The following is a 27,282-nucleotide window of genomic DNA, read 5'->3' as shown; positions in this document are numbered from 1 at the left end:
CCAGTAACTCGGGTGGAGTGTGTAAGCAGATAACCATAGGACGGGACACTGCTAAATCAGGCGGAATGGGCTAACAGATGTAGTCGGGAGGGCACACAATTGGTGCAGAGGTACACTATCAACAGGCAGCGTAGGCATACATATAAAGTCATGTGCGCACTAGAATATATGGATAATATATATTTGGATCAGTGTGATCTGAATGGCATACAGCGAGATTCGGTGGGGCGCACTAGAATGTAGGCACACAGGATAGGATATGTCACACGCTAGCATAAGGCATCAAGACAGCATGCATGAACTGAGAAAAGAAACTGGTACGTTCTACTAATGGGGCGTGGAGCACACTATCAGTTATGAGCATACAAACAATTGCACTAGCAGACATCAGATGGGATCTGTGAGTGGTGTTGAGAGTGTCAGTTGACTCAGTTAGGGTGTGAGGGTACAGAGAGAGGAAGCCATAGTAAACGCTTTGCAAGAATAGCCATTAGGTCACGTACGGTCAGCAATTGGAACCATTTACACCATTGCGGTGGAGCAAGCGGGTTGAGACGCATGGAGTGATCAAGGGCGTTAAGGAAACAGAAATTATAAGTTACTCACCGTAGTGACTAACGTACTCTTAGTCTTTAGTCCCCTTTCCTCCATACTGTATGGGCGTCCCTTCCAATGGACGGCAGACTGAACCTTTTTCACCAGAAAAACCCTTTTTCCCCTTTAAATTTAGAGGCGCGCTGGGGTGCGGCCCAGGGAGCATGCGCTGCCCTAACTCTGCCCTCCGGTGCCACACCTCAATCCCCATTGACGCATCGACAATAGATTTAACATTGCCTAATGACACCAGTATTAGGGCAGAGGTTGGTGGGACGTATGGAGGAAAGGGGACTATGGACTAAGAGTACGTTAGTCACTACGGTGAGTAACTTATAATTACTCTTATGTCACGTCCCCTTTCCTCCATACTGTATGGGCGATTACAAGTGATTGTATCCCTAGGGTGGAGAGGAGACCCTCCTTAAGCAAATAGGTTCCTGAGAACCGCCTGTCGGAAAGCGGCATCAGATCTAGAGCCGGCATCCAAACAGTAATGCTTGCAGAAAGCCGAGGGAGAGGCCCAATTGTCCACCCTGCTTATGACTTGCCAAGGGACATGGCACTGGAATGCGATGGCCGTTGCCTTAGCCCTGACTGCGTGGGCATGCATGTTGGCCGGAAGCAGCTTGTGCTGCCCCTCGTACGCTTTTTTGATGGCAGAGACCATCCAGCGGGATATGGAAGCCTTAGAGGCCTGATAGCTTGGTCTTGACCCTCTGAAAGTGACAAACAGGGTGTCTGATTTGCGGAAGCCCTTGGTTCTATCCAAGTAGAATCTCGGGGCACGCCTGACATTTAGGAAGTGCAGCACTCTCTGTGCTCCGTCCTTGAGATCGGGGAAAAACGTAGGAAGGACTATTTCCTTGTTCAAGTGGAAAGCAGACAGAACGTTGGACAGAAATGCCGGGTGCGTCCACAGGAATACCTTGCCATCGTGAAAGGTGGTATATGGCTCAGAGGCGACCAGCGCCTGGATCTCGCTGACTCTACGAGCCGAGGTAAGGCAGACTAGTAAGGCGGTCTTGATGGTGACCAGCCTGATGTCCATGGACACAATTGGTTTGAACGGTTTGTGCACCAGTGCGCCCAAGACTATGTTAAGGTCCCACACCGGGTGCGGTCTCTTGACTGGGGGCTAGAGCCTAGCAAGACCAGTCAGATGTTTCTTGACGATAGGGTTGGAGGAGGAGAAAATGCCCTCCTCCGAGTTCTTGCAAGCCCCAATGGCTGCAAGGTATGTGCGGCAGGTGTCCACCTGCACGCCTGAATGAGCGAGGAGCGCCGAAAAGGAGAGCACGTCGTCCAAAGTGCACGCCAAGGGGTCAATTCTCTTGGAGTCTGCGCAGTGGAAAAATCTGGTCCATTTGCTTCTGTACTGGGCCCTGGTAGCTTTGCTCCTGGCGCCTTGTATGATCTCCAGATTGGCCTGTGAGAGGCTAAGGTGCCGAAGCGTTACCTGCTCAGGTACCACGCTGTGAGGGCTAGTTTGCCTGGCACAGGGTGGATGACTCTGCCCCACTGCTGTGCCAGAAGATGTGCTGGGCCCGTCGGGAGGTGAATCAGGGGCACCTCTGAGAGGCTGACTAGCTCCAAAAAACATGGCCTGGCCAGCCACCATGGGGCTATTAGAATGATGAGGAGTCGGCGAGTCCCCTTGATTTTGCAATGGATCAGGGGAGTGGGCGGAAAGGCGTAGACTTTCATGCCGGTCCACTGGAGGTGAAATGCGTCGCCCAGAGAGCCGGGGCCCTGACCTTGCCAGGATACGAACTGGGGACACCTCTTGTGCCAGGTGGCAGGGATCCACGTGGGGGTGACCCCACCTGTTGAAGATCTCCTGAATAACAAGGTTGTTTAGCTGCCACTCGTAATTGTCTGCGTCCAGCCTGCTGAGCCTGTCCGCATCCAGGTTGGATGCCCCCGGGAGGTGGACTGCCGTGAGGGTCCACACCCACATGCTGATCGCCAGCCCGCCCAGAGGCGGGGATCTGGTGCCTCCCTGCTTGTTGACATAGTACATGCTGGTCGAGTTGTTTGTCTGGATGAGGACAACCTTGCCCCTGAGAAGTGGTAGGAATGCCCTGAGCACCAGCCAGATGGCATTAAGCTCTAGCCAATTGTTGTGTTATTCCTGCTCCTGTCGAGTCCAGATGCCATGGACCGAAAGATCGTCCAGGGTGGCTCCCCAGCCCTCAAGTGAGAAATCCGTGGTGATGCTGGCCAGCGGAGTGGGCGGCCGGAAGGGCTTGCCCATCCGTAGGTTGCAGTCTCTGGACCACCAAGTCAGGTCCGGGTGGAGAGATGGAGGAACATCGATCATCTCGGATTGAGAGCCCTGCTCCTGGTTCCATGATACCGTGAAGTGCAGCTGAATCCTCCTCATCCTTAGTCTTGTGTGCGGCACAGCTAGTAGGACCGCTTCCAGTAGACCCAGGAGGTGTTGGTACCACCATGTCACCTCTCTGCTGAGGAAGTGGGCGGTGGCCCTCTTGATGGCCGAGATTTTGTCCTCCGACGGGAAGACCTTCTCGGAGCACGTATCCCAGATGAGGCCCAGGAATGTCATTGTCTGCGTAGGCTGCAGCTGTGACTTCTTGAGATTGAGCGAGAAGCCCAGATCGTGCAGTGTGTTCATAAGGGCATGGGAAGAGTGGTGAACTGCTTCCGAGATGTAGCCCTGACGAGCCAATCGTTGAGGTATGGGTAGAGGTGGAGGCCCTGCGCTCTGAGGAGGGCCGCCACAGTATTCATGAGTCTGGTGAAGACCTTGGGGGCCGAGTTGTGGCCAAAAGGAAGGACCTTGTATAGAGAATGATAGCCCATGACCCTGAACCCTAGGAAATATTGATGGGGCTGCCAAATCGGGATGTGTAGCTGCACGTGGTTATAGGTCATAGTTTCGAATCCTTTTGGTCGAATGCCAAAAGGATTAAGTCAATAGGACCCAAAAAAAGGGTTGACTTTTTTTTTTTTTTTTGGGGGGCGGGGGTGGGTTCCCTCCCCCCAAACCCTGTTTTTCTTGTTTGAAACTCCTTTTTTATGTATACAAAAGCGAGAAAAAAAATATACATGTAAAAAAAAAAATTTCGACCCTTTTGTTTTTGGGCCTATTGATTCTTTAGGCATTCGACCAAATGGATTTGAACTTTAACTGGACACCGCTGCATGTCCTTCACATCCAGGGAGCACATCCAGTCTCCCTTGTCCAATGTCTCCGCTATAAAATCTGGCGTAACCATCTTGAATTTTTGCAGGTGTAAGGAGGGGTTGAGGGTGGAAAGGTCCAGCACAACTGTCCGGCCCGCCTGGTTCTTCTGAATGGCGCAAATCCTGGAGTAAAAGCCAAAGCCTCGCTGGGAGGCTGGGACTTCCTCCGCTGCCTGGCTCTCTACGAGCGACCGGATCTCTGCCAAAAGAGTTGTTGTCCCAACGAGTGGAGTGGAGTGGAGTGGAGTGGAGTGGGTATAGGAAGGCGGTACCCTGTGGATACTATGGATAAGATCCAGGGGTCTGCGAAATTCTGGTGTCAGAAATGTGCATGGAGAGCAAGCCTGCCCCCCACTGGAGACAAGTGGACCCGAAGGGGCGTGTTATGCTTTCTTTCCCTCTGAGGCTGTCGCTGAGGAGCTGGACTGTAAAAAGCCCTTACTCTCGCCCCCTATCCCCCCCCCTTTTTTTGTTGCTTGCGCTGGCTCTGAGACGGCGAGCGGACCGGCTGCCTGGATCTGCGTTCCTGGAAGCAGCAGAACCCTCCATATGTAGACCCCTCTCGGAAACGCTGCTGAGATTGGGTGTACGATTTGGGCATGGTCTTTGTAAGGATGGATAAAGACTTAGCTGTTGAGCTATTTTTCTTCTTGTCCAGCTCTTCGTAGAGGAGTGGAAGAGGCCCCCACCCCCTCGAACGGTAGATCCAGTATGCGCTCCTGGACATCCGGGTTGAATTTTGTTGCCCGGAGCCAGGCTGTTCTTCTCATGTCTGTGGCAATACAGATGGCACAGCCTGAGGTAGCAATAGGAGCCACTGTGGATTCCATGAGGTCATGCACCACCAGCTTGGCTTCAGCTAGCCTCGCCTTAAAGCGTGATTGGCTCTGGGTGGGGAGTTGCGGGGGGAAGTCCACAATTTCCCGCCATAACCTTTGGTTGGTGGCTGCCAGCATGGCATTGGCTTGACGTAGATGTAAAGAGGCGTTGGCATACGCCTCCAAGATCTTCTCCTTGCTTAGCAGCGCTGCAGTGGAAGAGGCTGTGGATGACTGGGGCTTGGAGTATAGTGATGCCGCAGCGATCACTGAAGAGTGTGGCGGAGGATGGGCTGAATGCAAGAGTGTATCCCCCTCCACCTGCCTGTACTTGGCTTCGATTGACCGGCTGGGCCGTGTGGGGTTTAAGCAAGCCCTTCTTGGCCAGGGAGACTACACCGGTCTGCATAAGAATCCCCGATTTGGCAGAGGGGTGTTGCGTGAGGACTTCAGTCAGGACCCCTCTGCCGGCTGCTCGACCTCGGGTTGGGGCGGCCCAGGTCCTCTGCCAGACCAGCAATATGTTTGTGGGATGAGGAGGATGAGGAGGATGAGGATCATCCTTGACCCGGGGGTCGGTACAGCTGCATTTAGGCACCCCCTCGGACGTATTGCTGGTATTGGGGCGTAGCCCCTCGGGTGGAGACCTGGTAAAAGAAGCTTCCGGTCCTTCAAAACTGCGATCGGGAGGACCCCTCATTCCAAAGGCCGGTAGCTGAATCGGCCTCGGTGCACGTGCTGGTAGAAGGACCTGACCGGTCCCTCCCGCACGGGAGAGTCCCTGGGAAGGAGGCTTCCTTGCGGGGTGCAATGGAGAATATTGGCCCTACCTTGGGCCTGGTTCGATGCTTCACAAAGTTCTTGAGATCCTCTGGAGGCGACCTCTGGAAGAGCTCCCGCCACCTGGCTAGTCTGTTCTTCAGTGCCTTGGAGGACAGCGAGTAACACGCCAAACATGATTGCCAACCATGGTCTGGGCCAAGGCAACGTAGGTAGAGGGCATGGGGGTCTGAAGTTGGGAAGAGCCCGTTGCAGGATGGACACCTGTTGAACCCTGTAGAAGTCAACATGCGCCGGGGATGATCGTGACACCTGAAGACAGAGTACCTGAATGATAAACAAGACAAAGAGAAGAAGTAGCCGCGCGTGGAATTACATGGCTGAAGCCAAAATCAGGAGCTCTTCTGATTTCGGCCTGTTCCCATCGACGCGGAAAAGGGGACTGAGGTGCGGCGCCAGAGGGGTGGAGTCAGGGCAGCGCATGCTCCCCCGTGTGCCTCTAAATGTAAAGGGGAAGAAGGTTTTTCTGGTGAAAAAGGTTCTGTCTCCAGTCCCTTGGAAGGGACGCCCATAAGGTATGGAGGAAAGGGGACGGGACGTAGGAATATGTCTGGGGACTACGGGGGGCAGGCAGTGCCGATCTGTGTCCATGACTAAAGCAAGACCATGGGGGTGGTAAGTTGTCTCGCCTCAATTTAGGTTCCTATAACCAAGAAATGTAATCGCAATGCAGTAATGGAACATAATCACTATGCAGTAATGGAACATAATCACAGTGCAGTAATGGCACACATATGATGGCTAGACGAGAACAGCAATTTTGAAATACAGATATGCTTGGTAGTGGAATCAGACTTCAGCATGAGATGGTGTCATAAAAGGGGGTTCAGCAGCACATTGGGATTAAACGGCATTTAACTGTGAGACGGTTGTCGGGGAATGATGCCAAAAGAGTCTTACCGCCCTGGGAGGGGAAATGATGCAGAGTTCAGCGCTGGGATCTGCAGGCAGGTCCAAATTGGCAGTTTTGTGCCGTTGATGTTCTGACGTCTTGGACAGGTTCAGGGCAGAAAGAGCCTTGGTAGTCAGGCCTTTGGAGGTGGGCCAGCTTCTCTCCTGCCGGCGAATAGGCAAGCAGTAAAGTAGAAAGGCTTCAACCAATCCGGATGGCCTCTCAGAGGCTGGCTGGTTGCACAGGTGTAGGGCACTTTGATTTGTGGGGCGGCCATTTTGGAGAGTGTAACCCTTGTGGTTTCTCTACCACGATACAATCAGAAAGTGGGGCCAAATGAGAGAGTTCAGCACAAAATGCTCAGGCAATCGCATGTAGGGGATTGCACTAGCGTGCTGGGAAAAGTGGATGTTAAATTTCAGATTTTTCGGTGGAATACGGCTTGGCGAGCTAGTTTCTGAGGAGGGAGCCCACGGGTTTACTGTGATGGTGGGGGCCCATCCGAGGTGGGGGCACTGCTCCGGCAGTGGGAAAACGAGCTCCTGCTCATTCTGCTGCTTTGGAAGATGTAGATGCCTTTTATATACATTTTGCACTGTATCTGCTATTATATATGCATCCCCTATTGTTGTTACCAAACGATGCTCCTATTGACCCTTCATCCAGCTGCCCCTATTCTTCTATAATGTGCATTAATGGCGGCCTCACCTTTTCGTTCTTAGAACTCGTAGACCTGGCTACCTCACTTCCAATGGCCTAGCCTCCTAATTAGGGTCCGCCCAGTGTCATCTACCTACTGCCTCAGCTCTCGCATCTTGTTAGCTCCATTGCCTTCAATACCTCAATCTGACACTGTATACCTGACCTAGATAGATGTAATATTGTGCAATATTGTGTTCTCACTGCTTGTCTGCCACTTCATGCCCTGTATATCTGTGTTAAGGCTGTTTAAGAAAACGCTGCATTAATTCTAATGTGGACACAGCGCAATTTGTAATTTGCGTGATACTCTGGGCCCTCCAACTACCTATTATCAATAGTGAACCTTTTGGAACCTCTGCATAGGTCGCGCTGCTCGTAGTAGCAATAGTGAGTAGCTCTCATGAAATCTAAGCCTAACCAGCAACTTTAGCCCAATTCAAACAGAATCTTATATGAATGTATTGCCCTAACCTTGACATAACCAGCCAATTAATCGACGTGATACTACTCTATGGCTTAAAACCCACATCGCTGGAAAAAACACGCAGAAGTCTGTTAACTGCACTATGTACTCCACCACCACCACCTTACTTCTCTACCTATTGTGTGCCCCACTGGCTTCAGGACAATCGACCAGCACTTCAGGACATTTTAACGTATCCACAACATACCTTACAATAGCAAGCATCATGGCACCCACCTTGGGTATGTTACTTACCTCCCCACTACCCCAGCAGAACTCTAACCTTCAGCATTATACTCCTATCAGAGATCCCTCCGAAACCACAGTAGGTGCTACACCTGACACCGCCCATGACTACTCCCTCAACTTGGACCAACGACCACCCACCTATCTTAAGTGCCCTAGGGCTTGTCTAAGACCAATTTACCATGCCACTCCTCTATAAGAAGCACTAAACTCCGCGCTAGACTGTCCAGACTCCACGAACCTCCTGCCAGAACAGCAATTAATTTATACCCCAAGAAAGAAGGACCTGTGTGATTTTTCCGTCGCGGAAAAGTCTGCGACGGAAACGTTTGCATGAGAACTGTACACACCACAAAAGGTTCGTACATTTCCCATGCAAACATACATTTAAAACCCCTACAAACCCACACCCCCACGCACACCCTACTTACCTTTGAATGCGCTCTGTGTCCCTGCGGCGCCGGTTCCCTTTCACTTCCGTGATCGGGAAACTGCGCTGGAGGGTCCCCCCCCCTTTTTTTTTTCTCTCGGGTGTGCCTCAGGGGTGTCCCCCGCTCAATATACTGTACAGTGTAGTGAGTGGGGTGTTGCGAGGGACACACCGCAGCCCCGTTTTTATTTTTTTTATTTTCTGGAGTGCTGCGGGGGTGTCCCCCGCAACCACCACTCACTATACTGTATAGTATGGTAAGCGGGGTGTTGCAGGGGATGCCCCCGCACTTTTTTTTTTTTTTTTTTTTTTTTTTTACTTAACTAAAATGCATGCCACCAAAGGTTCTAACTTTTGGTGTTCGAACCTTTGGTGGCATGCATTTACGACCTTTTTGTATAGGTCGGAACTTTCGGTGCTGTCATTTTGGCTTATACCATACTTTCCGGTATAGGGCAAAATGACTGCACCGAATGTTCCGACCTATACAAAAAGGACGCAAATGCATGACACCAAAGGTTCGAACACCAAAAGTTAGAACCTTTGGTGGCATGCATTTTAGGTGGCTACATTTTTTGTTTAAAAAGACTGCGGGGCTGTCCCCCGCAACACCTTGCTCACCATACTATACAGTGTAGTGAGCGGGGGTTGCGGCGGACACCCCCACAGCACACCCAAGGGAAACAAATGTATTAAAAACCAGGGGCTCCGGTGGTGTCCCCTGCAACACCCCGCTCACTATACTACACCGTAATGGGAGTGGGGGTTGCGGGGGGGAAACACCTGCAGCTGCCCGAAAAGGACCCTGCTGCGCCGGTTTCCGATCACGGAAGTGAAAGGGAACCGGCGCCGCAGGGACACAGTGCATCTTGAAAGGTAAGTAGGGTGGGGGTGTGGGTTTGTAGGGGTTTTAAATGTATGTTCTCATGGGGAAATGTACAAACCTTTTGTGGTGCGTACATTTGCCATGCAAACTTTTCCATCGCGGACTTTTCTGCGACAGAAAAATCACGCAGATCCTGAAAGAATACCCTTCTGCCAAACTCACTGCCAAGAAGATAAGCATTGCCCCTTTTAGCCATCATCTCTAAAGATCAATGGGCGTACCTTTTAAAAAAACTACAGCACAAACCTCCCACCTCTACACCTTACAAAGAAATAAGCAAATGTGAATTACCAGACACTCTGTCCAGCAATAATGTCCCAGACCTCCAGGGTGCTTTAATAAATGCTAGATCTCTAGTGGCTCATGCTACCGAGATAGCTGATTTAATTTAGGCTGAAGAATAAGACTTCTTAGCCATTAGAGTCATGGCTTCATGCAGCAGGAGGCCCTGCCCTTATGCACGCAGTCCCTGACAATTATACAATACTCGGACCAGACGGGATCGATTCACGAGGAGGAGGTATAGCTCTCATAGCCAAATCTAGCCTAGCCATGAGACTTGCCCCTTCACTTGATATCAAATCATGTGAATTACTTACCGCTAAAATACCCATTTCTGACTCCCAAACGCTAACTATCCATATTATCTATAGACCGCCAGGCCCTGTCTGCACTTTTGAGGAGGATATCTCTACTATCCTCTCTAATAATTTGAAAACTGTGTCTCAAATACTTTTGTTGGGTGGGATCTCAACTTGGGATTCAGTAATCCCATTGACAAGCAAGCCACAGCAATCTCTAATGTGATCACTGAATTTGGCTTTATTCAAAGAGTGACCCTGCCCACACACAACAAAGGAAGAACTTAACTGCAGTGCCACAATCGCCTCCATAACTCCTCAGCTGTGGACAGACTATCATTCACGCTCTCAGTCAAAATTTGTACTACTAAAAAATAACTCTGTAGCTCCTTCCATTCTCACCGGGAACAAAAAGAACATTAAGCCTGATAAAATCTTACCACTAATAATACCAATCCTCAACTCATTGCCAGATTCCACTGACCCCTCCACGCTAATAGACAAACAAAATAACACCTTGACCAAAGCATTATACATCATTGCACCTCTAAAAATGAGGAAAAGTAAACCCAGAGCTCACCTGAACTCTTGGTTCATTCTGCATCTCAAAACCCTGAGAACTGAAAAAGGAAAATGCGTAGTCGCTTGGAGACACCTACCCAACGATGAAAACAAAACAAACCTTACCAACATCTCGGCCTCTTACAAGAAAGAAATCATTCTTACTGAACAGGAAACATAGAATGGGATTCTTCAAGCAAACTCAAGTACAAAGGAACTCTTCGATATCCTAAAGGAACTGGAAGCCCCTGTACCTGTACCAGACAACTGTGTGAAAGACAAACTCTGATGCTCTGATATACAAAATGCCTTAACCAACAAAATCACCCTCCTCCAGAACAAAATTGCCGATAAAAAAGCCAACCTACCCAACTCACTCACCGGCCAGTACGTCCTCTCATTCCCCTAAACCATCACATTGATTCAGCTTTTCAAGAGTATCGATCCTTGAGGTTGAAAAAATCATCCCATCTCTTAAACCCTCAAACTGTCAGGGAGACAGGTGTCCAGCCCAAATTATCAATAGCGCTGCGAGAGACCTCGCACCTTTCATAACCAAACGAATTAATGCCTCCTTTAATTCTGGCACTATTCCCAACAATCTAAAGGAATCCTGGGTCATCCCCTCCTCAAAAAACAATTATTAGACCCATCCATCCCCACAAACTATAGGCCCATTATGGCAGTGCCATTCTTACTCAAAATTCTAGACCGTGTGGCCTGTCTCCAGATTCAAGAGTATCTAGTATTCCAATCAGCTCCTGGGAATCCGTCAACCAGGCTTCAGGCCACAGCACGGAACTGAAAATGCACTGATTGATCTCAAAACCCAGATCGATGAACTTAAGGATAGGGAGAACACAGCTCTTCTACTCCTCTTGGCTCTTTCGGCTGCCTTCGATCTAGTGGACCATAACGTTTTATGCAGTCACCTTGACTCAGCAGCTCTCCTTTCACAGGATGCCATAGTATGGATCCAATCCTTTCTGAGTAACAGGACTATGAGAGTCTTCTTGCCATCAGCGGGAGCTGACCCCATTTCTATCACATGTGGTGTGCCACTGGGTTCCTGTGTCTCACCCACAATGTACAATATCTTTGCTAAGCCCCTTTTCGATGATCTGGACTTTCTGGGTGTCGCCTACACTAATTATGCAGATGATACTCAGAATCTCAAACCGCTTACCGAGGATTATGACAAGGATTTGGTCTTGGTAAATAAAATCTATCATCCAGGCATGGTTGGCTACCCATGGTCTGTGCCTGAATGATGACAAAACTGAGCTCCTCATCCTGGGGACAGCACTCAACCTCAACAAACTTGGCCACAAATATGCCTCTTTTATCATGGACGGCAACGTTATCAAAGTTGCTAAAGAGGTAAAAACTTTAGGTTTTTACCTAGACTCTACCCTCACTTTTGCCAAACGGGTCAATACCACGGCCTCAGCCTCTGCATACACATGCAAACTGATCAGAGCTGGTAAACCTTTTCTATCCAAGGATAGTTGCACTATACTAGCCCGAGCCCTAATTTTGTCCAAGTTGGACTATTGCAACTCCCTATACATGGGTGCTAGCAAATCTATTGTTAACAAGATCCACATTCTCCAGAATAATAAGCCCTTCGAACGGCACAGGGCATTGCTAGGAAAGAGCACATCTCTGAGGTAAGGAGACAGTGTAAATGGCTGACCAGCAGCGACAAAATTCTGCTCAAAACTGCCTCGCTAACCCATAAATGCCTAAACAAGGTGGCACCTCGCTACCTGGTGGAAAATAATCGTTAGAAAAACCTCTAGCCGACCCACCAGGACGACCAACACAGATTGTCTAGTCGTACCCAGGTTTAAATTATCAAAAGCCGGGGGGAGCAGCTTCCCGGTCAAAGCTGCTCAACTGTGGAACTCCCTCCTCCCCTTTCTTGAGGGCGGATCAAACCTTTCAGAGCTTCAGACACATCATCATCATCAAATGGCTTGGAGACAAAGACTACTAATTCGCCCTGTGACTTACCCTGTGACTTACCTCCCTCTTATTACCTCACAGCAGTGTCCACCATCTCCAACTGTACATAGATTCTGCAAAGTTTATTACATGTGAATTTTTAACCTTGTACATTATGTAACTACATAACATTTATGTTTATTTGTATGCATATATATGATGCACATTTACTCAACTGTAACCTAGATGTAAACCAGTTTTGCAAAGGTAGCGGGCGCCCCTCTCTCGAAAGCACAGACTTGATAACCTGTTCAGTGGTTATTAACCACTTGAGAGTTCGCAGCCACTGCATTTTCTCACTGTGCCTTTCACAGATGGGAAATATCCATTTGCATATCAGTCTTTGTCCTGCCCAGGGGCAGTCCAGCACCGGAATGTGGGGTTGCTGATGGTACTCTCGTTCAGGTTGGAATTGCCATTGCATTTCGGTGCTGGACTGCTCCTGGGCAGGACAAAGACTGATATGCAAATGGATATTTCCCATCTGTGAAAGGCACAGTGAGAAAATGCAGTGGCTGCGAACTCTCAAGTGGTTAATAACCACTGAACAGGTTATCAAGCCTTGTTCTATCGAGAGAGGGGCGCCCGCTACCTTTACAAACCTAGATGTAAACCATTATATGATATGATAGGTTATTTAAAACGCGCTTAATACCCACAGGTTTCTAAGCGCGGACCCAGGGATCAAACCCGTCTTGCTCCATGTCGTCTTGCTTCCAAGGCGAGCACATTGCCCCTGAGCTATCCTCCGCTTCTTATGTAACCTGTGTAACTATAAGCTGTAAGTATTCATGTTTCATCGAGCTCGTCCCCAAGAGGCTCCGGGGCTCCCGAGTATACTCAAGATACTTCCTTGTCAGAAAGAAGACAGGCGGTTGGCGCCCCATCCTGGACCTACGTCGGTTGAACAAAACATCAAGGCACAGAAGTTCAGGATGGTCACTCTCCAGCACGTGCTGGGACAGCTGGAGGAGGGCGACTTCCTATCGCCGTTGGACTTGGAGGATGCTTACTTCCACATTCCCATCCTAAAAGGGCACTGAAAGGTCCTCAGATTTGTAGTTCAAGGACGCCACTACCAATTCAGAGCTCTGCCATTCGGATTGAAGTCGGCACCCAGGGTGTTCACCAAGTGGCTAGCACCAGTGGCGGCGCAGTTGCGCCTGCGGGGGATCCACGTCTACCCCTACCTGGACCACTGGCTCATCCGTGCAAGGACAAGAGAACTCGCCGTCGAGCACACGGCGAAGACCGTCCGCTTACTCACGGAGCTGGGTTTCTCCATCAACTACCCGAAATCCCATCTGGTTCCGTCGCAGGCCGCACTGTTTTTGGGAGCGAAGCTCGATACAGTGGCACGATTGGCATCTCTGTCGGAGGAAGGGACAAAGACCATCTTAGGCAAAGTGCAGCGCCTGCTAGCCACGGACGTGGCCAGGGTGAGATCCATCAAGTCCCTCCTTGGAATGATGTCCTCATGCATCTACCTAGTGCGCCTGTGCAGGCTACGGATGCGTCCTCTACAGGAGTTCCTCGACGCCCGATGGATGCAAGCAGCAGGCAGCTTCGAAGACAAGATCCCGCTCAACAAGGTTTTCCATCGGGCGATTCAGTGGTGGGGCACCCGTGCACACCTCGCGGCGAGCACGGACTTCCAGACCCCGGCACTTCAGGAGACTGTGATGACGGACGCATCCCTGGAGGGATGGGGTGCGCACACCGGAGATCTCCACGCAAGAGGCCGTTGGCTCCTGGAAGGGAGGTCTCTCCACATCAACATCTTGGAGCTTGTGCCGTGTTCTGGGCGCTCAAGTCGTTCCTCCCGTCCCTCAAGGGCAAGGTCGTGAGGATCTTCGCCGACAACACCACCACGATGTTCTACATCCGGAAGCAGGGTGGCACCGGATCCCCAGCCCTATCCAAGGAGGCCCAGGATCTGTGGCACTGGGCCGTCGCCCAGGGGATGTTTCTGGTTCCCTTCCATCTGGCAGGAATAAAAAACACCATCCCCGACTCACTCAGCAGGGAGCTGCGCTTGTGCCACGAGTGGGAACTACGCCAGGATCAAGTGGATTCGTTCTTCCAACGATGGGGCAAACCCCAGATCGACCTGTTCGCGACGGCGACGAACTCCAAGTGCCAGAGGTTCGCCAGCACGTTTCCCCAGCCATGGAGCATGGGTGATGCTTTCTCATTCCCGTGGGACGGCCTGTTCCTGTATGCGTTTCCTCCGTTGCCCCTGCTGCTTCGACTCATCAGCCAGAGGTCCCAGTGCAGGATGATCCTCATCGCACCGGCGGGGCCGAGACAGATCTGGTTCCCAGACCTTCTGGACCTCTCAGCGTCCCCACCAGTCAAGCTGTCGACGGACGCAGATCTTCTCTCCAGAGAGGGAGGTTCCATTCTTCATCACAACCCAGAGTCGCTGAACTTGCAGGCCTGGCTCCTGCAGCACTAGAGTTTGGAGGGTACGATATCCCGGCTGACTGCAGAGAGGTTCTTGCAAAGGCCAGGGCGTCCTCAACTCGCAAGTACTACGGACATAAGTGGAAGAGGTTCTCTGTCTGGTGCCATGTGTGATGCTGGAAATGCATCGGAAGGACAGGGCCTCTGAATCCTTGTCCTTTACTGCTTTTTATCGTGTGTTCTGTCATGTTTTCTGCCCAGGAGTCCATGTGGGACTCCTGGCACTGCAGCTCTCTTTTGGTTTGGTGAACAGACCCATGGGATACCCTTATGGCACCCATGGGTAGAGGTACAACCCTGTGCCCCTAGTGTATGTTTTTGGGCACCTGTGGGTGGCCCACAGAGCAGGGTATGGGCTGGTGGCAGCTCCATGCTGAATTTGACAGGTGCTCTGGGTGTCCTCCATTTTGGGATACCCAGGCCCTGCCATTGGGATCAGTTGATTCCTGATAGGAAACAAGATGGCCCCTGTGGCCTCTTGCTTTCTATTGCCTGTTACCTTGTTTTCCCAAAGTCCTGGGAAGCCCTGACTCTGTCCCTTCCCCCCTGACTGGCTGTTGGGTGGAAGTTCCATATATGGTGGTGTTGTGAAGGCCCAGCTAGACTGACTGGAGCCTTCCCAGTGACTGTATGTTGTGGTTACCTCCTGTGGGTGGGACCTGGGTGAATGGAGTGTATGACCAATATACACTCCTTGTTGTGGTTGTCTGGTTTCTGGCATGAGAGACAAAGACTGAAACAGCCCTGCCCGAAACTGGCCTGAATGCAGTGTGTAGTGTTGAATGGCTGGGTACTTGTCCCAATCCACATTCCTTGTTGTGAGTGTCTGAAAGGGAGGAGTGTGGCCTGAATGCACTGTGTGCCTGATTGGCTGACTGACTGCATGAATGCCCTTCTGTATGATTGGCTGCTGAGTGTGTGCCAGCAGTGTGGATGAGAGACAGAATAGTATATCTGGGGACCTCTCACCACTGGTAATTGTTCAGAAGCGTTCTGGAGTTGAGTCTCCACTCTAAGAGTAACTGGAACTGCTGATCCTCGACGTCCAGCTGGAAGAAGACTTGCTGTTGCATTTGCTTCGACCGATCCGAATGCTGCCGAAATCGTCGAAGACTGACCCGAGAGAGGACCTGGTAAGGCACCCTCTTCCCGTGCTCCGAGGGACCATCGAGCACCGCTCCATCTTCGCCAAAGCGCCCTGGAAGTCAGACCCTCGAAAGGCTGCCGACCCGAGACGGGACTGCCGAGGAGATCGAAGTTAAGCACCCGGACATCGCCGCCGTTGAAGTCCATTGCCGTCGACCAGGGTTCGCAGGTTTGTGTAACCGCTGGAGGCCCGTCGAAGTTGTGTTGCCCAGCCGTGGGAACCACTTGACGCCGTGCTGCCGACGACAGGAGCCGTCCGCTCCTTGCCTAAGAACATTTGAATCGAAGGACTCCCTCGTCCGCACCGTCGACCGCTTTATCCTGCTGGAGAAAGTCGAGGACGACCAACGCGCCAAGGAGAAACCTGCCGGTGGTTTCCCGCCACCCGAAGACCCCAAAGACTCGAACGACTCGACGCCCTTGCTGGGCCTCAGTCTCCACAATCTTTGCGGTCCAGAACTATTGTCACCGAGGTGCCGAGCACGCCTCTGCCTTGCAGGACGCCGACACTCCAACGCCGACGAGCACCGCTCGGACGAAGCTGCCGCCTCATCGACGCCGTTCTACCCTGTTTGTTGTCAGACGTTCGACGCCCCGTGTCTCCCGCTTGAAAGGGAAGGCATTCAAGAAGGGCCGTCGATTCCCCGACGCCGAACGCCGAGTTCCTCGACGGACGTTCGACGTCCCGTGTCTCCTGCTTGAAAGGGAAGGCATTCAAGAAGGGCCGTCGATTCCCCGCCGCTGAACGCCGAGTTCCTCGACGCTTCTCGATGATCCGTGACTCCCGCTTGAAAGGGGGTCGCTCAAGAAGGATCTGTCGACGCCTCTTCGAAGAACTCGACTCCACCAGGTACATTGGGGGGGTAAAAACATTATAGGCGGGAATAGGACTTGCAGAACAATATATGGACTGGGCTTGTGCTATATCTTTATTTTACAGGTTGCCCAGGTGGGGAGATCTCCACACAGAACTGTGTCTAGTGGTAGGGGCCAGAATTCTGCCTATTGCTCAACCATCTTATTTTCTCTCCTCTCTCTATTGCTGGTTTCACTCTATTGATCTGTGTGACATTGTTACAGTATTGTTGATGCACTTTAATGGGATCTAATACAAAGGGTGGTACCACTTTAGAATTGTATATATTTGCCATTGTTGATTTGTACAAAGTGAGTTATTATGATAAGTGTACATAACCTTGAATATTGATTATATAAAGACTGTGTTCTAACCAATACAGTGTGTGGACATTCCTTTGTGGGGGCTTGGGGACTACACTGTACTTAAGAACCAGCCTGCATCACCTCCTGAGAAGCTAGGCCTTGATTGCTCGTCCATTGCTACCGTAATAGAGAATCTTGGCTGGGGTCTTCTGTGCCTCTCTTCTACCATATAGAGAGCAGAAGTACAGACACCCCCTACCAGTCTTTACACCATGCACAGAAGATCAACCCTCTACGGATTACGGCACCTCAAGTGCTACCATACCTACTGTCGCTGGCCAAAGCTGGACTAGCTCACGCTTCCATCAAGATGCATCTGGCAGCGATCTCCCGATACACCAGAACTACAGGACGGCCGTCCTTGTGGTATCATCGACTGGTGAAGGAATTTATGAAGGGACTGTTCCGATCGATCGTTCCCGCCGGTGAGGGCTCCAGCCCCGGTGTGGGAGCTCAACGTGGTGCTGACCAGGCTCATGGGGCCGCCATTCGAGCCCTTGCATTCGGCTCCGTTGAAGTTCCTGTCGTGGAAGACAGCGTTCCTTGTGGCCATCAACTCCGCACAACGCGTGGGAGGGATTCAGACCCTATCCTGCAAGCCTCCATACTTGACTTTTCACGATACGAGGGTGGTGATGAGGACGCACCCCTCTTTCATGCCTAAGGTGCCGTCAGACTTCCATCTTAACGAGCCCTTGGTGTTGCCAGTTTTCTTTCCGTCGCCTTTGTCGCCAGCCGAGGGGACTTTGCACTCGCTGGATGTAGCTAGAGCGCTTAAGTTTTACGTGGACCGACCGAAGAGTTTTCGGAAGACATCACAGCTGTTTGTGAACTTTGGACCTGTGAACCAAGGGAAGGCTCTCTCGAAAGCTTCCATTTCCAGATGGCTCTCCGGCAGCATCATACACTGTCATCGGTTGGCCAACTGACCGTTGCCCGGCCGTCCGAGAGCCCATTCGACCAGAGCGATCGCTGCTACTATGGCGTTCTTGTCTGGTGTGCCCCTGCTGGACATCTGCAGGGCTGCTACGTGGAGGTCGACGCACACCTTCACGAGATTCTACTGTGTCGACCGGGATTCCAGGGAGGAGTCCAGAGTCAGCCAAGCAGTGCTGCGCAACCTGTTCGCCTGAAGGTGGGCCTGGTGAGGAAGTAAGAGTTGCTAATGTTGAGTTTATGTAATGCTTAATTTTGAGCCTTTTGCCACCTCCCGTGGTTGTGCATGTGTGTACTGCTATGTATTCTTATATTCATGAGTATGTAAATCCATGCCAGACCCCATGCTGGAGAAGGAACAAGTTACTTACCTGTAACTGTTTGTTTTGTTTGTTTTATTCACTTTTTATGCGCGCCAGACCCAAGGGTAGCAGGGCGCAGTGGCAAGAAAATACGAAACTTACAGGTTACATCATGGCAAAATGTACATTAAGATTACATTGGGTTAGACGGATCAGGCATACAGTAATTACAGCAAGTATACAGGTTCAAGGGGTCAAGATACCTGTAGAAAGTAGGAACCCCCGGTCAACAAAGGTCAGTCGAGTTAAGGAGTTGAATAACTTTTTTCCTGAAATAACGGTAGGGCATGTCTGCTCTCAGGTCTTGTGGTAGAGAATTCCAAGTTTTAGCCGCCTTTACTGGGAAACTGTTTCCTCCAATAGTGTTGAGTCTAAAGTTCGGTATTGTCAAACAGTTGAAGTTACCAGCTCTGGTGGGTCTAAGAGATGTTCTCCTATGGAGTTTGTCAGACAAGTAGCTAGGGGCAGAGTTATTGAGGGCTTTGTGGGTCAAGGATAGCATCTTGAGTTTTATTTTGTTCTCTGTAGACAGCCAGTTGTGATGTCGTTCTGGTGGACGAGATATGGGACCTTTTGTTAATGCCTAGTGCCGCTCTCAGGGCATTATTTTGTAGTGTTTGTAGTCTCTGGGTTATTTTTTTTATTGGCTCCAGAGTATAGAGCATTACAATAATCTACTCTGGAAAGAATTAGGGCTCTGGCCAGGATTAGACAACTCTTGTTGGAGAGGAAAGTTTTACCGGCTCTAATCAGTTTGCACGTGCAGGCCGAGGAGGAGACAAGGGATTTTAGCTGTTTATCAAAAGATAGGGTAGAATCAAGATAGAATCCAAGGGTTTTTACATCCTTGGATACTTGGATGATATTCCCGTCTATGTTGAAGGAGGCAAATTCCTGTCCTAGTTTTTTGATATTGGCTCGGGTACCTAAGATGATCAACTCTGTCTTATCATAGTTTAGACAAAGGCCGTGTTGTTCTCCAGCATGGGTCTGGCATGGATTCACATGCGAACCCTCCCTCCTTCCCCTCTGCGGCTCTTCACTTGGTCATACTGCCACTTTACGTTCTACCAAATCTGAAGATGGCTGCCAGAGGAGAGGCTTAGGTAAAGGGCAGTCATTGGCTGGGGGCAGTATGACCCAGAGACCAGTGATTGGTTATTATTAGAAAGACAGTTCAGAAACGAAACTCAAACAGATTTTTTTCTTTACCGAGGATTCCCAGCCTGACGGGGAATATATTCATGAGCATGTGAATCCATGCCAGACCCATGCTGGAGAACAACAGTTACAGGTAAGTAACTTGTTCCTTAGCAAACAGCACCATTGCGGATCTCGGATACGAGTTGGACTTCCTTTACTCCTTGGGTCCTGCACTCTGGTGAGGGGACTCAGGATCTGGTCGTCCTGCTTCTGGAGGGTCCTTGGGAGACTCCTGGCGCTTCTATCCGGATTTGTTACCTCATTAGACTTTTCACTCGACTACGGAATCCTCCACCCATGACATTCGGTTCTTATAGCAATGAAGTAGTACAGCCAGTCAGGGAAGATGGTCCAGTGGAGTTTGTCTGTGGGTTAGTTGGTCCCACTAACCCAAGGGTAGAAGTAGTCCCTTCCGGAGCTCTCTGTCGAAATGAAAAGGGAATTTCAGCACAGCAGCAGGGCTTCACCGGGCAATTCAAAGGTCCAGGAGGATGCAGTAAGCTTTGTTCACGTTTTCTTCGTCGGGTGTTTCTCCCAGTGGTCGACTCTGCCTCTAGTCCAAAAACCCTTTCACCTTTTAAGCAGGTTTCTCCCACTCATGCACAGTTTAGGCTGTCAATCACACAGCAGGGTGCTGAAGCCCGCCAAAGGCAAGACAAACAAATGGCTTAAACCTGGCTCAACGCACAGAGTAAAACCAAAGAAAGACCTCACAAACAGAAAATGGCGAAAAAAGAAGTCGGGTGCCATTTTGACAAAATAGTCACCCATAAGTACTGTACTGCAGCTGAGGTTTCAGCCTGCGGTAGAAAAGCACAATGGTAGGAAACATTTTACTACTGCCACCAGCCATTTAAAGTAGTGAGGCTAACATAGAAATGTTACATGAGAGAGTAGGATAAGGGGCTAGCACGTAACCCCCCAAGCACTCCACATAAGATGGTGTGTGCTGGTCCTACGAAGAGAAACTGTAAGTAAAGCCATTTTCACTTTACTATTCTTGGGAACTGTAGTTTACACGAGAAAATGCAGTTAAACCTTGTGAGAAATCTAAAAGGATTTCTCTGTGACACTGCACTGAGGTTGCTGTGTCACCATACAGAAAGTAAATGCCTATGGAGTTTTTCAGACTCCAAAAACAGTGAAAACACAAAATCGAAATCAGGTAAAAACACATGAGCGTGTGAGAAAAAGGTCTCGCTCACTCCAGGGTTAAAATTAAAAAGTCCTAAGTCCAGCAAACGAGCTGGGGGTCTCTAAGGTGAGAAGAATTTAGCACAAAAATCAAAATTCTCCGTAACTCTGATAATCGCCCAGAGTTTCCTGAGTGAGCACCCGTGTGGTGCCGGACGCCTCTGTTGCATGTTTTTTACCCCTCTATTCTCAATAGTTCCTTTATACCTATCAATGTTCAAATTAGCCGCTTGCTATTTTTCGTTCAACACAGTTCGGTTTCTTATCGACTCTCCCCTCGTCTCACCGGCTGTGATGAACCGCTTGTCTTTCTTCTTTTTGGAGTCAAGGTTGGTACCTTTGAGACAAGTGTCTCTCCCCGGCTTGGTAATCAGCGGAGCAGGGCCTTTGAACCGTTTTCATCTGTTACAATGAACGCTGGCTACTGTTCTCAGTCTTAGGTTTCCATCTGCAGAGGTTTCACAGGACTTGGTCAGAAAGGGCAAGGTCACTTCTCTCTTTGTCACCCCCTCGGTATGTGCCGTCTTTCGCCTCCTTTTGAACTGCCGTGCTGAGTTAGCTCTCACGTTGTGCGGTCTGCCTTGCTCGTACTGTGCTCTCTTGTTCCACCTTTTATCCCTGCGGGGAAAGGCAAGGGCCGTCAGGTGTGTGTGATTTTGGTCAATTGCCTGACCTTGCATGACCCTTATGTTGGGACATGTCAGGTGAACAGCTCTAGAATTAGTCTGTTGTCATCTGTGTTGTGCAAAGGTGTTTGTGATGGAAAGGGGGGTGCGGTTACAGTGTTCGAGTATCCTACGGGGTATAGAGAGGAAGAGGTGTTGTATGGGATTATAGTTCTCGTGCTAGGTGTTCGGGTAGGTTCAGACGGGCGAGATTTGTAGGGTGTGTGGAACAAACTGGAATGACCAGGATTATTGTCGGAAAATAAACGGGGCATGTGGGAGTTGTGGTTTTTAAGGGTGACAGGGTCTGGGCTCCTAGGGGATTTGCCAGATATGATGGGGTCGTTGGATTTGGTCAAGGGAAATTCTTTGGGTGGAAGAGATGTAGACGTGGAACAACCTATAAATGTTTTGAAGATCTTATTTTCCTCTCCTTCTTCCTCGATGTAATATCGCGTCTCACCTGGGTCTTTCTCCTGAGCACAACCTCGGGCTCTTACCCAGGGATCCTCTCTTGCTCGTCCACCCCCAGGGTTGGGATCTGAGAGTGCCAGCCCTCCCCTGGCCACTTGAATAAGGGTTTCCCGCGGTCTTCTTGGGAGAATGTCCTCAGATTTCTCACAGCGGCCAGAGAGTAGGAGGGAAGGAGGGAGCAGGGGTCCCAATGAGAAGGATCTCAGTCTTACTGGTCTTAAGGCAGAGATCGTTAGCAGTGCACCAAGCCTGAATAGCAGACAGTCATGAATGAGAGAGAAAGAAGAAGAAGAAAAGGCAGTGGAGGGAAGCTTGACGGAGAGCAGTGTGTCGCCCGCATAACACTGGAAGTTGGAGAGCAGTGTGTCGTCCACATAACACTGGAAGTTAGGAGAGAAGGCGGAGTGACTTCTGTGTAAGTCACTGCCCTATAAGACTATTCCTAAATTCTACTCACTTGTAACCTACTGCATTTTCATTACTGCTAATGCCTAAATTAAGAGTGCATATGTGAACTATATATACAATCTATAGTGTCAACGTTCCCTCATTGCACGCTATTTCATGTTCATCTGTACTTTTTATGCCTGCTCCTATCTTCAGAGAATTGCCTTGACTGCTCTGCTGCATTTCCTTCTGAGAGAGTGTGACGATATTGAGAGAAGCCTTGCAACCAAGCTTTGACTTTATTTTCCTGATTTCTAAACTTCGGACCTAGAGGAAACCCGTCTATCAAAATATTGTTTATATTAGTAGGTTTGAGTATGTTTCCTCTTTCCAATAATTAAGGGTCATTTTGTACAGAAAGTGCCTCAATATGTAGTTCATTGCATAATTGGATTATATTCTGCATATGTTTCTAGCTGTACTGTCCAAGAATTAAATGCAACGCCTTACAACCCAGAACTGCCAAATATATTGTTAGGAGTGATTTGTCCTATGAGTGCTTTTTCATTTTCAAAGGCTGCAAATTAGGGGGCATTTATTTCTGCAGCATTGTGTGTATATGTGATCAAATTCACATTTACCACCTGCTGGAGTTTTGCCACTAATGACCGACGTCTGCATTAGCTCTACTCTCGCTAGGGCTGTATCCCATTCTAAGCATTTTCTGCTACATCCAAACTTTTTAACAACTTGGGTATAGCTAGCATCACGGATTATGCGAAATAAACTTGATGAATGGAAAAAGTTACGGGAATGTAAAGATTAAAAAATATTTAAGTATTTACATCATTGGAAATTGATACCTTTTTATTAAGACCATTAAGTGCCTAAAGCTTAGGTTAAGGGGGAACTAGGGAAATTACTTGACCAAGCTAATTGTTACAGTCAAGAGCTGCCTTTTTAATGTATGTACATCCCCTTTCTGTAACTGTATCCTTTGAAAGACTTTAGATTGTTTTTAAGCTGCCAGCCCCTGGCCATACTAACTTCCTTGCTGCAATGTTTCTTGAACAGAAAGCTGACTGCCGAGGAGCTAGAGCGCAAACGGCGGGAGATGATGGACAACGCAAAATGGAGAGAGGAGGAGCGAGCAAATAATGTGATGAAATACAAGCAGGAAGACGAGAAGGAAAAGGAGGTGGACAAGAAAGACACAAGAGATGGAAAATTCATACAGTACGGCTCTGTCTAGCCTAAGCGCAAGTGGTTTTGGGGCGTGGGGGAGCGGGATCTTGGAAACAGTAATGAAAGGATGACTTAAGTGTTTATGTGGATTGTTAAGTAAGAATTGGTGCAGTCACACTTGTGTGAGACTGCACAACACTGATCTGCTTGGTATTAGGTAACTCACTGTTAGGGAGAATTCTGATTTCTGTGCTAATTACCTTCAACCTTAGAGACCCCCAGCTCTTTTTGCAGGACTTTTTCTCACTCTCTCATGTGTTTTGACATGATTTGGATTATGTGTTTCCTTTGTTTTTGGAGTCTGACAAACTCCATAGGCATCTACTTCTTGTATGGTAACACACAGCACCTTCAGTGCAGTGACACAGAGAAATCCCTTGGATTTCTGATAAGGTTTAAATACCTTTTCTTGTGTGAACCAGTGTTCCCAAGAACAATAAAGTGAAATTGACTTTATTTACCTTTTCTCTTTATAGGTCCAGCACATCCTATCTTATGTGGAGTGCTGGGGGTTACCTAGTAGCCCCTTACCCTACCTACTCATGTAACATTTGTTATGTTACCCTCACTACTTTAAATGGCTGGTGGCAGTGGTTTAATTATTCTTTGAATCCTCGGCTGCAGTATAGCACCCATGTGTGAACATGTTGTCAAAATGGCCCCTGTCTTCTTTTTATCGCCATTTTCTGTTTCTGGGGTCTTTCTTGGGTTTTATTCTGTGTGCTAAACCAGCCCTTTGTTTGTTTTGCCTTTGGCGGGCTTCGGTTCTGAAACCCACCTCGAGCTCCAGTGTGTCTGGAAGGGCAGGAAGTGAGGGAGGTTTCCCGAAGCGCCCCTGTTCTTTGTCTTTAGGAATGCCTGAATGCACCCAGTCCTGATTGACTGGCTGGCTGTCCTTTTAGGACAGCCACCCTGCTGTTTGAGTGACAGCTAGGTTGTGCTTGAATGGGATAAACCTTCTTAAAAGGTGAGTGTTATGGGACTGTAGGCAGAGTCGACCACTGGGAAGAAGAACCTGACGAAGAAATCGTGAACAAAGCTTGCTGCATCCACCTGGACCTTTGAATTGCCCGGTGAAGCCCTGCTGCTGTTCTGAAACTCCTTTTTCAAATGGATTGTGTCCTACCACATATTCCTCATCTTTGATATTCGTATCATCACTTTTGCTGCTTGGGAAAATAAAATTGCACACCAGAGGGCACTGTGCTCAATGTCGTGGCCTCAGTGTCCCTCGAGGGTTGCCGTAGAGCGTTGACATCATCCGCAGTACAAATAGCTCAAGCAGCACCCATTGGCTCCAGTTCCGTTTTTCCGAAAGTGTTTGAAATGGCACTTGTTTTTCATCACAATGTCTTCTAATCCTTCAACACCAAAAACTGGTTTAAAAAAATGCCAGGATTGCGGGAAGAAAATGTTCATTACTGATCCCCATCGCGTTTGCCTGTGGTGCCGGGTTCCCGACCATCGGACCGATGACTACGGGTCCTGTCAAGCCATGACCGGAAAAGCTCTCAAGGAACGACGAGGTAAATTGGCGTTGGGGATGGAAACTTCAAAGGGTGCTTCAAAGAGGAATAAAGTCTAGGGACTCGTCCTGGCGTAAGTCGAAGAAGTCTCAATCGAGGAGTCAGCCGAGAAAATCTTTGTGTTCGAAGAAGAGACGTCACCCATCTCCCTCGTCTTCTGACTCTTCAAGGGTTATCACTTGTCCAACTAATCATGATTTCCCTAGAAAATGGGAGGCTTTCAGAGCCTCAACGATGCAAATCTTTGAGAATGTGGCCCCAAACCTCCCGAAGAAGTCGCAGGAAGACAATGCCCCAGCTCATTCTTTGGGTAACAGAGGAAGGTCAGAAATAAATGCTCTAAATCCGGCGAGAAATCATCAAGGGTACCGTCAAGAGAACCTTCTCCGATACCTCAGAAAAAGAGCAAGTCAACAAGCCTATTGTTGCATAAATCGAAGGCAACGCCGGACAAAATGGCGTTGGGTTCCAAAGGTTTCATCAACACCATTCTCCACAACACCTTCGACTAAGGCGTTTCCGGTATCGATTCCTGTAACGTCATCAATGCCATCCCATTTACCAGGGAAATACTTTTTCAAGTTTATGACTTCTATTTATGAGGAGGAGCAATCCTCTGAGGAAGATTCGTCCCCATTTGGGTTGAAATATGGTACAAAGAACGCTTCTGGGGAGCTGATTGACCCAGAATCAAAAATGTCTGATCTTTGACTGCCTCCAATGAGCTAGTGGCATTGACACTTCGCCAGAATTGGAGTTTGACAAACCTGACCCAGCTGATCATGCTGATTCAGCATACAGGAATATTACATCCCCTGATCCAGACTATTTAACTAAGCACCCTACGCCTGAAAGCTTAGTGGTCCAAGCAGCTACATCCACCAGGCAGTATGCTTATCCCTCTATTCCCCCAGATAGGGATGACAACAGAATTGATGCCTGGGCTCGCAAGATTATTTCTTCAAGCAGTATGGCTTTAAAGTCAACCAATGCTACTTGTACCCTTTCGAGGTTTACGTACACCCTGTGGGACATTGTTAGCATGGCTGCTCAGCACATTCCAGAAGGCGAGGAACAAGACTGCTTCCTGGCTATTGTGAAGGATGGAAAGGAGGCAATGGGGGAATGTCTCTAGTCAGGATTGGACACTGTTGACAGCATCAGCAGGTCCATGGCGTCAATCACCATGCTATGCAGGTTTGTGTGGCTGAGAAAGTCTGGCTTTGCACCGGATGTGCAGGCCAGGCTTCTCAGTATGCCCTTTGACGGTTTGAGGTTGTTCGGCAGCAAGGCGGATGAGAGTCTAGAGAAGCTGCAGACGTCTAAGGTTGCAGCTAAGTCACTTAGCGCCTCCATACGACAACCACAGCAACACTCCTACTCAGGCTCATCTTGCTGGAGGGGTTGTCCTTTTCGTTTCTATTCCTCATTTGGAATGGGAAGAGGACATGCTAGTCAGAGGACAAAAAAGATTCCCTCGTGGTGGATGAGGAAATGGTGCTAGATCAGCCCCAGAAGCGGCAACTGTCCCTCAGCCGCTGCTGCAGCCGCCTCTAAGCCACTCTAAGGCCTTGACCCACAATACCCCAGTGGGAAGCAGAATCTCTCAGCATCTGAACGAATGGCAGGGCATTACTTGAGATGCTTGGGCACTGGAAACAGTAGCCCAAGGTTACTGCCTTCCTTTTCAGAAAAGGCCTCAGGATCATCCACCGAGATACAACTCTGTCAAAACTCCAGATCCGCTCCTTGTGCAGAAGATTTTAACCCTGCTAGAGATGGGTGCAATATAATATGTACCTGTAGCGTAGAGGAACAAGGGTTGGTATTCCCCCTACTTTCTCATTCCCAAGAAGAACGGAGGATTGAGACCCATCTTGGACTTAAGAAATATGAACAAATTCCTCAGGAAGGACAAGTTCAAGATGCTAACCCTTTCTCAGATCCTTCAGGCTCTCCAACTCCAAGACTTATTGGTATCATTGGGCCTTCAGGATGCTTACTTTCATGTGCCAATCCAGCTCAAGCACAGAAAGTACCTGAGGTTCGCGGTTGGCAGTTCTCATTTTCAATTTCGAGTTCTGCCATTCTGGCTGCCTCTGCCCGAGGGTTTTCACCAAACTGATAGCAGTAGTGGCATCAAGTCGCAGGAGGGGGTGGGGGGGTATTCATGTCTACGCCTACCTGGACGATTGGTTAATCAGGGCTTGTTCACCCGAACAGGCCC

At 49.3% G+C, this 27,282-nt stretch overlaps 1 protein-coding gene across 1 annotated transcript in view; it reads left to right on the top strand.

Moving 5' to 3' along the window:
* CWC25 (CWC25 spliceosome associated protein homolog) overlaps window positions 1-27,282 on the top strand; it is a 309,854-nt gene that overhangs the window by 240,284 nt on the left and 42,288 nt on the right. Inside the window, exon 9 of the mRNA XM_069634697.1 lies at window positions 23,359-23,520. Coding sequence (XP_069490798.1) covers window positions 23,359-23,520 — 162 coding nt within the window. The remainder of the gene's footprint in view (window positions 1-23,358; window positions 23,521-27,282) is intronic.

The sequence above is a fragment of the Ambystoma mexicanum genome, chromosome 13 (assembly GCF_040938575.1).
Source record: "Ambystoma mexicanum isolate Mex_15411 chromosome 13, UKY_AmexF1_1, whole genome shotgun sequence".
In the NCBI taxonomy this organism is placed as follows: domain Eukaryota; kingdom Metazoa; phylum Chordata; class Amphibia; order Caudata; family Ambystomatidae; genus Ambystoma; species Ambystoma mexicanum.
Note: the sequence above shows the minus strand (reverse complement) of the source record. Positions and strands in the feature narration are given on the sequence as shown.